The sequence below is a fragment of the Oncorhynchus tshawytscha genome, linkage group LG07 (genome assembly GCF_018296145.1).
Source record: "Oncorhynchus tshawytscha isolate Ot180627B linkage group LG07, Otsh_v2.0, whole genome shotgun sequence".
In the NCBI taxonomy this organism is placed as follows: domain Eukaryota; kingdom Metazoa; phylum Chordata; class Actinopteri; order Salmoniformes; family Salmonidae; genus Oncorhynchus; species Oncorhynchus tshawytscha.
The window spans coordinates 21,318,767-21,333,723 of record NC_056435.1 but is presented as its reverse complement, the minus strand read 5'-3'; the positions used below and the strand labels follow the sequence as shown (position 1 = coordinate 21,333,723).

The 14,957-nt window shown below is 40.7% G+C and overlaps 1 protein-coding gene across 2 annotated transcripts in view; it reads left to right on the top strand.

The window, feature by feature from the left end:
* oser1 (oxidative stress responsive serine-rich 1) overlaps positions 1 to 10,649 on the top strand; it is a 28,365-nt gene extending 17,716 nt beyond the window's left edge. For both annotated transcript variants that reach the window (XM_024426399.2, XM_024426398.2), the window contains exon 5: positions 9,545 to 10,649. In XM_024426399.2, the coding sequence (XP_024282167.1) occupies positions 9,545 to 10,286 (742 nt within the window). In that variant the 3' untranslated portion in view covers positions 10,287 to 10,649. The remainder of the gene's footprint in view (positions 1 to 9,544) is intronic.
* Positions 10,650 to 14,957: the final 4,308 nt, after the last annotated feature.

Genomic DNA, 14,957 nt, shown 5'->3' with positions numbered 1-14,957 from the left:
CTCAAATTCTGTCACTCTTTTTACAGTTCTACTGGATGATGTTAATAAATTGTATATTTACTGTAATTTGAACTATCGTGGGGTTGTGTAGTCTACCACGGTATGAATCACAATACCCATAAATCGGTCAAACACGGAAATGGTTCCAATTGTTTTTCCACCATTTCAATTTATCCATTGTGGATTTTAGAAACACTTCGAATAAGGGCTGTGTTTTTTGGAGACTTACCCTGGTATGGCGTTTTGATAACCATGTAAGTCTCCTGGACAAGGTTACTTTTTTTTTTATCAATATATTCACCTGTATTCAGTGTGGCTGTCAGAGAACTACAAATTCCTGTCTCAAGCTTCAAGTCACTCACCAGGGCCATGATGATCTAGACGAGACTGCCGAATCGAGGCAAAGGTAAGCATCGCTGGATTAACCATATTAGCTACATTTATTAGTTAATACATTGGCTAAAATTGTTTCAGTTCGCAGAATTGCCAAATGTCTTGGGCAAGTTTTACATAGAAAATGTCTTTATCTAGCTAGCTCATGGTTAGCTAGTTAGCAACATTACCCTGGCTAGATGGCTACATTAGCCGTCTATTTGTCTAGCCATTAAAATGCATGAGAAATTCAGAAAAACAAGTTTAGCTTTCTTTTGGCTTCTATAAACCAACAATAGCTCACTAGTCAGCAGTTTAGCTCGCTAATTAACTAACAAGCTAGCTTAGATGGTGAAGCTCTAGCGCTAGGAGTTCTTGATCATGTTTGTTTGCGTCTGTGGGTAGCCTACTTCAAGTACTACTTTACTTGTAGCTACCCTGTATTATTTTAGTCTGGCATTCTGAGAGGCTTCATAGATGGACTGATTTAGCATTCTCTCGAGTCAGTGTGCTTACTGTACTGCGGGAAAACATTGTGTGCTGTTACCCGCTGGAAAGCAGATCATTAGTATAGGTAGTAGGCAAGGTTATGTAACCTTATTTGGTGCTTTCTGCTATGGTGGGTTTTACGTTCATTGATATTCACACATTTGTTTTTTGAGGTAGAATTACTGTAATGTTAATGATTCCAAATTGCTAACCTTATTTGCACCTGGTCTATTCCAGAACCAATTGGTGTGCCTGAGTCTTCTCAACTAGGTAAGCTGTTTCAACCTCGAACACCATTCTCCTGTTTTTGTCTGTTTCAGCCATTGCAAGAAGTCCTGAGGAACAGGAGCGTGTGAAGGGTTTTGTCCCAGCCCTGCTCTAACAACTGACTTAAATAAGCAACATACCGAATCATGGCGATAGGCTATGATTTGTAGTCAGGTATGGGCTGGGCTGGAACAAAAGCCTATACACGCTCTTGCCATTCAGATCTGGAGCTGTCCATTCTGCACTATGGGTACACTTGGGTGGGGTTATTGCTATAACACATGCTCCACTCTCAAATTGAAGTTGAACTTGTTGGAAATGCTGTGATCGCTCATCGTCTTTAATGTTGTGATCCACAGACACAAGATGGCCATGATTTGAATGCTGAAACTGAGACGTAATGATGTCGAGGGACATATGCAGAGACCACGAGTATGATTGGACATGGTCCGGATATTTGTGACCACTACCTACTAGGGGTGCAGAAGCACACCAGCACCCCATTTTATTTTTATTCCATGGCCAACAAGCTCTCTAGCTACCCTTTAATCCACACTGTCTTTCAACTTCAGACACTTTGGAACTCTCTACCCCACCTTCACCCATTTCCCCTATGCTGCCTCCTTCACTTGTTCTTCTGATTTGATTATTTCTATACTCAGTAACACATATTAAGTGTTGTGGTGTACTGTTTTTGCTATTGACAAGCAACATTGACAAGAAGGGTGTTGATATTGCTGCTAACTTGTTGAGTCTTAAGTGCGTTTCTCATTTTACATTTTTCTATTTTACATTTTAGTAATTTAGCAGACGATCTTACCCAGAGCGATTACAGTAGTGAGTGCATACATTTTCATACTTTTATTTTTGTTGTTGCTGGAGTTGGCTAGTAATTTATATAAAAACCTACCTTACGCATCCAGTTTTTCCATTTGTAACCCACCCACCAAAATCACAATATGCTGTTTTACATGTATTATTTGTGCTGGCCTAATTCCTAAAAATGGGAAACATAGAAGAATCTGTTCGCTCTCAGATAGTAATAATAGTTCATATGGTGCTCTTTGATGTCCCAGGTGTGTGGCATTGATGAGTAAATCATTGAATGTTTGCTTAACATAACATATACGAAAATGTATGCATTGTTAACATTTTTTTAAATTTAATACAATGTGATTGTTGGAGTTTGGGTGTCTGTGATTCATGGGTGACACTAAACTATTTTTGTCAAATATATGTTTATTCATTCATGATTATGGATATATTCTGCAATGAGTTAATTGGGCTTTGAATCTGCAAACAGAACATGTCAAGTTAGATCTGAACTGCTTTAATACAGCAGTGCATTCTGACAGCATTAATTGAAGTAGATTTGACCTTGTTCATATAGTTGGCAGAAATGATAATGGATTAAATAAAGACCTCTGTCTGAAGGAGAAGAGTATCTGGTAAAATAAAGGTATGTTGCTAATATCATCTAGCTAACTAGATATATAGCTTCTTTGCAAAAACCAAGTAGTATTCACGGAACATTATACATATCTGACTGCTACTAGAATAGTATTCCGTACAAGACCAAATGCATACCGTAATTTCTGGACTATTAAGCGCACCTGAATATAAACCGCACCCACTGAAAAAAAGATGTATTTTGTACATAAATAAGCCGCAACATGTCTATAAGCCACAGGTGCCTACCGGTACATTGAAACAAATGAACTTTACACAGCCTTTAAACGAAACACGGCTTGTAACAAAAATAAATAGGCTTTTAAACGAAACACGGCTTGTAAAAAAAAAAATAGCAGTAGCCTAACAAGAAAGTCCTTGGTCACTATCTTCCTCCTCCTGTGCACTGAAACCACTGAAGTCATCTCCTTCGGTGTCGGAGTTGAATAGCCTCAGAATTGCTTCATCCAATGTTGGATCGTTTTCATTGTCGCTCTCGTCACTTTCATCCGGAGGCAAATTCCCCGCTGAGCTCATGCTGCCCTCTTCAACACGCAGCAGTCTAGCCTTTCGAAACCCGTTGATGATAGTGGATTTTTTGACAATGCTCCACGCTGTCAGGACCCACTGGCAGACTTGACCATAAGTTGCTCTTTGCATGCGGCCCGTTTTAGTGAAGGATTTCTCCCCACTTGTCATCCAAGCCTCCCACTGAACAACGGAGCGCCACCTTAAATGCACGATTTACACTGATGTCGAGTGGCTGCAAATACTTTGTTGTGCCCCCAGGAATCACAGCTGGAATTGAGTTTGTCCTCTTGATGGCTTCTTTCACAGAATCTGTTATGTGGGCCCTCATGCTGTCCAACACGAGCAATGCCTTGTTCTTGTGAAAGAATCCTTCCGGTCGCTTGCCGTAACACTCTGTATGCCATTCATGCATTAGGCCTTCCGTCATCCATCCTTTCTTGTTGACTTTCACAACAATTAATTTCTCTGTGTCTTTGCCATGATGAGGGTGACAAAATGACTACCGTAATCAAAATGATGGGAAGTTTGAGCGCGCTCGATTTACGTCAAATTATGTGACGGTGCTCCAGATTTTTTGTGAAGGCGGGAAAAATCCATAAATCCATAAATTAGCCACGTCATTGTATAAGCCGCGAGGTTCAAAGCGTGGGAAAAAAGTAGCGGCTTTTAGTCCGGAAATTACGGTCAATAAAACAACAAATATTAGTTAAATAAAATATGTAACTGTAAATTAAAATGTTCAATATATCTTTCATTTTGGATCAAGGTAGCACGTCATCTATGCTCGGACACGCATACCCGTGACATATTTCCCTCTCTTTTCTCGTGACGATTTTAAACCCCCCCAGGTCTTAGGTCTTATACTTTAACATATTCAAGAGTACAATACGAAGTTTCACAACTCTACATGCATATTTAGTGATGTAAAGATGGCCTCAATTCTACTTTTGACCAAATGTACAGTTTAAGCTCTTAAATATTTGGGGCGGCAGGTAGCCTAGTGGTTAGAGCGTTCGGCCAGTAACCGAAAAGTTGCTGGATTGAATGGATTAGCTGACAAGGTAAAAATCTGTTCTGCTCCTGAACAACGCAGTTAACCCACTGATCCCTGGTAGGTTGTCATTGTAAATAAGAATTTGTTCTTAACTGACTTGCCTGCTTAAAAACGTATGGTTACGTGCCAGTTCCTCACTCGTTGCCTTAAATCTCTCATTTTATGTCATGGATGCTAGCATTTGTTGATTTAGTTGCCATACCTACGGGGATCAAATGAAGAAATGTGTTTTCCTACTGGTAGACGGAGATCCTTAGTGGAATGAGAGAATGCGTTTATCAGCTGGCGGATTTGGAATCCTATGCAGACATTTGCCCTTGTAACCAGGAACACGTTTCGTTAATAAAACAAAGAAAACTAGACACCGCTGCAAGCATCCAAGGTTAGATAACTGTTTGTGTCCAGCGGCCGACCACGCGTCATATGTTTAATACAGAAAGAAAATACCACAGAAAATTGGCACAGTTTTATAGGACACCTACACGAAACACTGTTTTTTAAATCCATGGTGGAAAAACAATTGGAACCATTTTTGGGTTTGACTGCTAGGTTTTTATGGGTGTTATGACTCCTCCACTGTGGGGATCAATTGATAACTGTTTCCTACTATAGGCAGTCGACTGCCTTGTGATTGCAACATTGTCACTGACGTGAATAGTTGGCAACGATGTTTCGTTTCCAGGTTCTGCTGAACTGAAAGTCACCAATTGCACATGATACATATCATTAGTCTTGCTACTCTAGTGTAGCAATCAATTCCAAATCTTTATACTATACATGAGATGGGCGGCACATGTTGGTCTTGCCTAGGGCGGCAGCAGAAGTGCTAGGACCAGGCCTGACGAACACAATAAATGGCCTCTAATTTACTTGCGTTTGCGTTGGATCTGGGCCTGCTCAATGCTCAAAGTGAGCCGCTGCTGTTGGGAAGTCAAAACTGTCCAACTCTTCAGAGCAGCTTCCGTTGCGCATCACCCTTGTTCCTTTTTCCTCAAGATGGTGCGATTTGAGGCAGTCTTTACTCTGAGGAAAAATCACCTCTCAGCGGGCACACTGGAACTTAACACAATCTTTGCCAATTCTGCCCAGTTGGGGTACACTTTGCCTAAGTCCCTTAAGAGGACCTTGCGTGAAAACTGAAACATGCACTCGACACTAATTTCCAAGCAGCTTGGGGATTTATTAGCCTATGAAGTATATTTGCCTTCGAAGTTGGAGCACATCGACTGGTATTTCCATCAATTAATAAAAAGCATTATTTTGCTATGGATTTTTTTTTCTTTCTGCCGTGGACAATTTGACCAGCAATTATTTTTAAGTAGCCACCCTTTGCCTTGATGACAGCTTTGTACACTCTTGGCATTCTCTCAAACAGCTTCATGAGGAATGTTTTTCCAACTGTCTTGAAGGAGGTCCCACATGCTGAGCACTTGTTGGCTGCTTTTCCTTCACTCTGCGTTCCAACTCATCCCAAACCATCTCAATTGGGTTGATCGTTGATCGTGGGTGATTGTGGAGGCCAGGTCATCTGATGCAGCACTCCATCCCTCTCCTTGGTCAATTAGCCCTTACACAACCTGGAGGTGTGTTTTGGGTCATTTTCCTGTTGGAAAACAAATGATTGTCCCACTAAGTGCAAATGAGATGGAATGGCGTATCGCTGCAGAATGAGGTGGTAGCCATGCTGGTTAATAAGTGTACCTTGAATTGTAAATAAATCACTGACCGTGTCACCAGCAAAGCACCACTGCACCTCTTCCTCCATGCTTCACGGTGTGAACCACACATGCGGAGATAATCCATTCACCTACTCTGCGTCTCACACGGTGGTTGGAACCAAAAATGTCAAATTTGGACTCATCAGAACAAAGGACAGATTTCCACCGGTATAATGTCCATTGCTCGTGATTGTTGGCCCAAGTAAGTCTCCTTATTATTGGTGTCCTTTAGTAGTGGTTTCTTTGCAGCAATTTGACCATGAAGGGCTGATTCACGCAGTCCCCTCTGAACAGTTGATGTTGAAATGTGCCTGTTACTTGAACTCTGATTCATTTATTTGGGCTGCAATCTGAGGTGCAGTTAACTCAAATGATCTAATCCTCTGCAGCAGAGGTAACTGAGTCTTCCTTTCCTGTGGCGGTCCTCATGAGCGCCAGCTTCATCATAGTGCTTGATGGTTTTTGCGACTGCACTTGAAGAAACATTCTTAACATTTTCTGGATTGACTGACATATCTTAAAGTAATGGACTGTTGTTTCTCTTTGCTTATTTGAGCAGTTCTTCCCATAATATGGACCTGGTCTTTTGCCAAATAGAGCTATCGTCTGTACCACACAACTGATTGGCTCAAAAAATTCACAAATGAACTTTTAACAAGGCACACCTGTTAATTGAAATGCATTTCAGGTGACTACCTGAGAGAATGCCAAGGGTGTGCAAAGCATGGCTACGTTGAAGAATCTCAAATATATTTAGATTTGTTTAACACTTTTTTGGTTACTACATGATCCATGTGTTATTTCATAGTTTTGATGTCTTCACTATTATTCTAAAATGTAGAAAATAGTTTTAAAAAATAAAGGGAAACCCTGGAATGAGGTGTCCAAACTTTTTACTAGTTCCGTATACAGTTTAAGTTGGAAGTTTACATACACCTTAGCCAAATACATTTCAACTCAGTTATTAACAAAATTCCTGACCTTTTAATCCAAGTAAAAATTCCCTGTTTTAGGTCATTTGGGATCACCGCCTTATTTTAAGAATGTGAAATGTCAGAATAATAGGATATTTTTATTTCTTTCACATTCCCAGTGGGTCCGAAGTTTACATACGCTCAATTAGTATTTGGTAGCATTGCCTTTAAACTCTTTAACTTGGGTCAAATGTTTCAGGTAGCCTTCCACAAGCTTCCTACAATAAGTTGGGTGAATTTTGGTCTATTCCTCCTGACACAGCTGGTGTAACTGAGTCAGGTTTGTCGACCTCCTTGCTCGCACACGCTTTTTCAGTTATGCCCACATGTTCTATAGGATTGAGGTCAGGGTTTTGTGATGGCGACTCAATACCTTGACTTTGTTGTCATTAGGCCATTTTGTCACTACTTTGGAAGTATGCTTGGGGGTCATTGTCCATTTGGAAGACCCATTTGCCACCAAACTTTAACTTCCTGACTGATGTCTTGAGATGTAGCTTCAATATATCCACATAAATTTCCTCTCTCATGATGCCATCTATATTGTGAAGCTCACCAGTCCCTCCTGAAGCAAAGCACCCCCACAACATGATGCTGCCACCCCGTGCTTCACGGTTGGGATGGTGTTCTTCGGCTTGCAAACCTCCCCCCTTTCCCTCCAAACATAACAATGGTCATTATGGCCAAACAGTTCTATTTTTGTTTCATCAGACCAGCGGACATTTCTCCAAAAAAGTATGATCTTTGTCCCCATGTGCAGTTGCCAACCGTAGTCTGGCTTTTTTATGGCGGTTTTGGAGCAGTGGCTTCTACCTTGCTGAGCGGCCTTTCGGGTTATGTCGATATAGGACTCGTTTTACTGTGGATATACAGTGGGGAGAAGTATTTGATACACTGCCGATTTTGCAGGTTTTCCTACTTACAAAGCATGTAGAGGTCTGTAATTTTATCATAGGTACACTTCAACTGTGAAAGACGGAATCTAAAACAAAAATCCAGAAAATCACATTGTATGATTTTTAAGTAATTCATTTGCATTTTATTGCATGTATTTTCATGCATTTGGTTTTTGTTGCCATGCAGAATGTCCTTTCAAAAAGTCACTAGAAGTGACCTGTCTTTCTACCCCAAAAAAGTATATTGGCTGGGCATACCCCTGGGCCCCCAAGCTTCCTTTGTCACCACTGCTGAAAAGAATCCTAGGGAAAACAAACTATTTTTTTCAGCTGAAAAAACAACCGATTTAACACACAGCAGCGGCTAACATCTCACACATACTGTATTCTGGAATACCAAAAGGAATGTAATGCTGCTAAGTAAAATCTGTCAACTTGTCAATTTATAACTTCATTGTTTATCGAGGTCATTTATGGCTAACCACAAAGATCCAAATATATTCTGATTCCACTCCTTCACTCTGATTCAAATAATTTTTGCTGATTTTTGAATATTCCCAAAATAACATTTTGTCACGAGCAACGGGCGCAAATCTTTGACAAATATTTGTAAGAAATGACTAATCTGATTCTAATAACAAAATACATGGACAGCCCTAATGTCATTACACAAGTAAACAATGGCTCATACCAAACAATAGATTCAGTTAATAAGACATCAGTGTGAACCAAAGATATTGCAGAGTGAGAGCAATGCAAAAGGCAGCACTTTAAAGCACCCACACAGAGCATCTGCGCATGTGCAGGAAAGTATGGTCCACTCTTCTGCAGCTTGATAGCTGCATGACAAGAACTGCAAAGGAGATTAGCATCTTGCTACGTGCTCTTTGTTGCTGCGGAAGTCAACCAAGTACAGTTAATGTTTACTTTGTACCATTTTAAAGACTCATCAACATTCAAAATCATGTTTTTCATTAAATGTTATATTTGGATGACACCAAATCAAACTATGATGACCAAAGTGTGAAAAATTGCTGTTGCTTTCTACATTGATAAAGTTTGATCATAAAGTTACAATTCCACCCCCAATGTAAAACACTTGGGTTCACGAGGTGGGTTTATAAGTACTGCCTTGTAACCAACATCCGCAAAGTGTGTTTGCAAAGGGGTGGGGTTTATATAGCAAGATAGCTATACTACTGGTCCCAAAATTTGACTGTAGGGTGTCGGCAAATATATTTAAAAATGTACACTATTCAGCTAGATACTAATGTTTCCCTTTTCATTTGTGTATGGTGCTAACTAGTTACTGGCTAGCTCGGTATTCAGCCAGCATGGAACAAAAGGGCGAAAGGGTAGTTCTGATGCAGTTGTCAGTGCTGCTATGAACCGCATCACAAGAGACATGTCAAAAAAAAAAATATACAACACTTGTTTGGCATCATTGATGCAATTTCAGTGTTTGAGTTGCTTTGTGTATCACAACATTTGCTTGATGATTTTACTGCAACTGTTCACTGCAAGTTTCTTGACATGGGCATTTCAAAGAACTGTCACTCAAGGCGAGACCATGACTGTAAGCTCCCCGCCCACTCAGCCTATCTTTTCAAACTTCCTGGTATATAGCCACGAGACGGAGTGCTTTTTCTAATTTACAGCATTTCTATTCCCCCAAAATATTATGCGTTTTATTTGTCACTCAAAAGGCATGGTAATCCGAATGACTGTTTTGGTCCATTTTTATTTTACCATCATAGTTATGTTTGGTTTTAACATTTTTGTTTTTCTATGTAGTAGTTGTATGAGGAAGACGTCAAGAGGAGCCGTGAGAAGCCAAAGACGCCGGAGATCCAAGTCTCCCATTCTCCATCCTCCAAAGTTCACCTACTGTGGTTCCAAGATGTCGCCCTTACCTGGCCATCTGAAACACAAGAGCCTGCCAGAGGCTGAAGGTTGCAGCTCCTCCCTGGAGATCCCCGCCAAGAAGGAACTGCTCTCCTCGGGCCACTCCTCCCCTGTGTTTGGCGGTGCTGGCTATGAGCCCCACATCCCCGCTGCCTCTGGGGAAGGCCCCACAGCCAAGCTGGAGGGCAGCCCCAGACAGCCCCTGTCTGACGACAAGGATGTCCCAGAGGCAGCTCACTGCGTAGGGGCTGAAGCCAAAACCGGAGCTGTGCCCTCTGACTTCAGGTCCCTGTCAAAGCTCCACGAGGGTGGAGGCCCGTGCCCCTGCGCTCAGAGCGAGTGCCAGTGCACGGGCTGGCAGGGCATAGAGGTCTACTCCTTCACGGGCCTCCGTAACATCCTCTCAGAGTGCGAGAGGAACCTGGCGAGCCCAGAGGATACGTCCCAGACCTCCCTGCAACAGAGAACTCAGACCGATGGGTCCACCACATCAACCTCCCCGCGTTCCTGTTCCGAACAGGCTCGGGCCTATGTTGATGACATCACAATAGAGGATCTTTCTGGTTACATGGAATACTATCTTTATATTCCCAAGAAAATGTCACATATGGCAGAGATGATGTATACTTAAATAAGTAATTGAAAAAATATATACATTTTGGGGGGTGGCTTAAGGAATGGTTAGGCATGACGTAATTTAAATATAAGGTTTAACTGTTTATTACCGCAGTTTCTCCATTCTCTTTGCAACTCCAGTACCAGAGCTGAAAGACACATTGTATTTTTCTTATTACTTTTGAATTATTTGTTTTCTTTTAATTTTTCATGATTGTCCTTTATTTCTGGTTGACAAATGAAGTTGCCAAAGCTCTATCGCAAAAAGTGCAGGTGGGATTTGTCGGTATATGCAAAGCAAACTTGTAATGCCAAGTGTGATTGTTTTCCACGGCCAACGAGGTTTCCATTTCACTCAATAAAACATTTGTTGAAAACAGATGTTTGCCTTTGTCACACTTTTTTTTAATCACTATTTTACCCTTTGTGTTTGTTTGATTCATATGCTGTGGTTCGAAGCATATTGTTTGTGCTGCAATAATGGAGAAGCTAGAGCAAAGAATTGTGCCCTTTTGTGATAAAGCACTACATTTCACCCAACCAGATCCATGGGCTCAAATTGGACAGGTTCCACATGTATTTGTTTCTAAGAACTCTAGGGAATAACCAGTCGTTTGATTTCAAAAGGGTGAGTGAGAAAATGTGTTAATTTGACCACATTCACTCAAATTATGTCTGAATTATGTCTTACAAAATTGGACACAAAATGTACCACTGGAGCCTGAGCTTCACTGCAACACAGGGGAGGAGTAGCACAAGGAGAGCAGTTCCTTCATGGCGGGAGCCCCAGAGAGGAGCTGCAGCCCTCAGCCTCTGGCAGGCTCTTGTTTCAGGTGGTCAGGCGGGGGCGACATCTTGGAGCCACAGTAAGAATGTTATACAAACACAACTTTTCAGAAATATAATTTGACATTGACCACTAAAGCCTGAACTTTTTAATGCAAATAAATAATGAAAGGGGCTTGAAAAAACCTGGCACACTGAAATGCTAGAGCACATTAAGACTTAATAAGAAATTGGTTCTGTCTACAGTAAATGACTGAGGAAACTATTTATTGAAATCAATGCAGTTATGATATTTTATCAGTAATATTGTAGGCTGGAATTTGAAGTTATTAGGAACCCCATTAACTGATGTCATGATGCCAGCTAATCTTGTTGGGGTCCAACACATCAATAAAAATGCTTACATTTTACATTGAAGACATTACAAATGTTAACAAATAGATATTACAGACATAAAATACCTGACAGGTAACAAACACATTTAACATTTAAACCTAAGCATTAGGTGTTTTCTTGAAGGTGAATTAACTTGTTGTAGGCTGGGATGAGCCTCTGGTGTCCAAGGAGATACAGGGCCAATTGTAACCATCGAAAGCCACCAGATTATCGCCAGCTGATCTCTCAAACCATCAATATGCTCTAAAATCTCTGGCACAGTTGATCTCATTTGCCACCAACATTTGCCAGCAATTTACCACTCTAATGTGGATGTTGAGGTTATCTTTTAATCTTGATTGCAGCCAACATTTTTCCAGACTATTTCGTCCTCTGGTTGGTATTATCATCAAAACATCTAAGTCATACTTTATGAGCAGACTACAGGCGATTTATCTGTTTGACAATCATTCCGAACAACTCGAATAAAGTATTTCCTCGTTTACCATGGCAAATCTACTGTGGAAATGTACCAGACACGTATGAATGGAAAACTGTTTATGGTGTAGCCAACTCTTATTTTATGAAATACAGGACAACTACTTCTATACTTATACTCCAGTAAGTATTTTTACATTCACCAGCCTTACAGTTTCCAATGCTCCGGATAGGTTGATATTTCATTGGGGGCAGGAGAAGAGCACAACACCTCCCGTTTAAACCTAGATAGTTTGTGTGTCTATTGATATGTAGGCTACATGTGCCTTTTTTTAAAATGATGTAGTTCTGTCCTTGAGCTGTTCTTGTATATTAATGTTTTGTATTATTTCATGTTTTGTGGACCCCAGAAAGTAGCTGCTGCTTTCGCAACAGCTAACGGGGATCCTAATAAAATACCAGGTACTGGTATCTCAATGACTTGACACATTAACAATGACTGTATTCAGTACGCCGATTCTGTTGCAAAATGTTTCTTAACCCAGAAGCAAACGGAATGAAACGGCGAGGGATCTACCTGAATTTTTCCATTAGAAACTTGTTTTAGTTTGGACTAATGATTACACCCCAGGGGCCTAATTTATAAACCGTGCATACTTACAACATACACCCCAAAATGTGTGTGCGCCAAAAGTTGGCATTTATTTTTTTTAAATTATGTACTCAGCTCCCCGCAAACTTTAGACCATGCGTAAGCACATCTAGCCTCGTACGAACCATTCTGATCTAGCGAGCTAACATTGTTTCGTTGCACGGATACAGTTTGGCTGATGCGCAAACCATGTATATACACGGCGAGCTGTGACCTATGATTTATATATACAGCATTGACTGTGACTCACTGTTCTGAGGTGCGCTCAGTTCGCATTTGCTACATTGCGAAACGGTTTGTACTGAACTAAACACTTCCCAAAAACGTTAATGTACGTTATTGAACAGACTTTGACGTACGTTTGCTCCTGTTTGGTGGGTGTGGCTTGAAGCAATGAGTTATGTGTTTTAAAGGCAACGGCCATGCTGGCAGCATTCCCCAACCAGAGTATGTGACAATGACGGTGTAGGCTGGCATTGTAAATATGAATTTGTTCTTAAATGACTTGCGTAGTTAAATAAATAAAATACATTTGTGAGGAGACGCTCATTATGCTCAATTTGAGCGATATCCCCAAAGGCTGGACCGTCGGCCTTCTCGCCCATTCCAATTTCACTGCAGTAGCGCTCGCTTCACGGGGCAGCAGGTAGCCTAGTGGTTAGAGCATTGGACTATTAAACAAAAGGTTGCTGGATAGAATCTCCGAGCTGACAAGGTAAGAATTTATCATTCTGCCCCTGAACAAGGCAGATAACCCACTGTGGGCCGTCATTGTAAATAGGAATTTGTTCTTAACTGACTTATAGTTAAATAAATAAAAATGTTTTAAATTCACCAGCTCAGGGCATGCCTGGCCCAGCATGCATTGTAGTGTACTTGTGTGCTGCTTTAGCTACTGTCATGGAGTTAGCAAAATGTTTACATTTTCATAAAGAAACTGATAAACACACAGGAACAAGAGCAAAAGAGGGAGTGCGGTGATGTAGTGTCCATAACTAAATAATCATTGTGGAATCTGAAAAGACGCGTACCCTAAAGCATGATGTTGTACTTACTATGTGCACATGATAAAAGAAAGGAATGAGTTGTGTAGATAACTAAGTGTGTCATTATAGCAAAGTATTTATAAACAAAAAAATCTGATCTCTTAAATGTTTAGCTCATTTTTGTTGCATTATCTTTACAATAGGTCATAATTGAGTTTGGCCCAATACACCTGGTATATTCCCACATTCAAATAGTTTTACGTTTTGATTGGGTTATTTTGCCTAATAACCTTTAGGTCTACCTATAGAAAACAACAACAAAAAACTGTATCTCTGCCTAGAGTGGCCAAAATAGTGTTTAGCATCCCCAGTGGCTCTGCAAGTGTGGAGAGGGTATTCTCCACTGCTGGCCTGCTCTCCAGGCACCATTGCATGAGCTTGAAGCCACAGACTGGCCAAACTTGTGTTTCAATTTTTTTTATTTAAAGGCACCAGTAAATCATTTTTCACTTAATTTGTAAATTACAGCTTATATTTGCAATTTATAGACTATAATGATTTAATACAACAAAATGTTGTTTAAACACTGAGCGCTTCATGTTCCTACCAGCCAATTGTGTAGCACTCGGACATGCTTCACAATGTAGCTTATAGCCTTGAAATAATATAGCTTAAATCATTTATTTTTGTTCCTTACGCTCCCTGTCTGGTTACTGACCTGTTTAGAGTGTGTTTATGCTGTTTAATATGATGTAGCCTATTTCAAATTATGCTTCTTACATTCACCTTTTCATGTTTATTCAAATACTTTTCATTCAAATCCATATGGTTTGGTTTCAATACTTCAAAACCAAGCGGTCGGTCCAGGTCGTCACAAAAATAGATGTGTGTTGGTTAAAGTGTGATTTTAATGAATGACTTTATGATTGGTTGTCATATGCATACTATTTGCAGGCACATGCTTCCTCGTAAATTTGAGATGACCCCACTAGAGAAGTAAACAAGCCAAGCTAAAGTTAGGCTACCTGCCTAGCTAACTAAAACTTGGGAGAAAAACTTAGCGATGGACCTTTCTGAAAAGGAGAGAGAACACTGCCACATAGTAATAACCAACCTGAAGCATTTCAAGCCTTTTGTGCGAGGTGAGTATGTATTGGCAGTCTTGGCAATGAGCTTTAGGGAAAAGTCTAATTTACCAGTTAGCTAGTTGTAATCTTCAAGAAGCTAGTAAAACAGCCTCCAATTCTGACAGTCGTGTCCCCGTTAAAGGCTTTGGTGGACAGATGATCAAATCTGCAAGGCGACAGTCCTTGGTCTCAGAGCGGTAGTGATAGTAGCTCGCCTAGCATCGTAGCGACTACTGAACGGCTCCCTGATCAACCTATTGCTACTCATTGGACCCTATGATCACTCGGCTACACATGCCTCTCCCTAATGTCAATATGCCTGT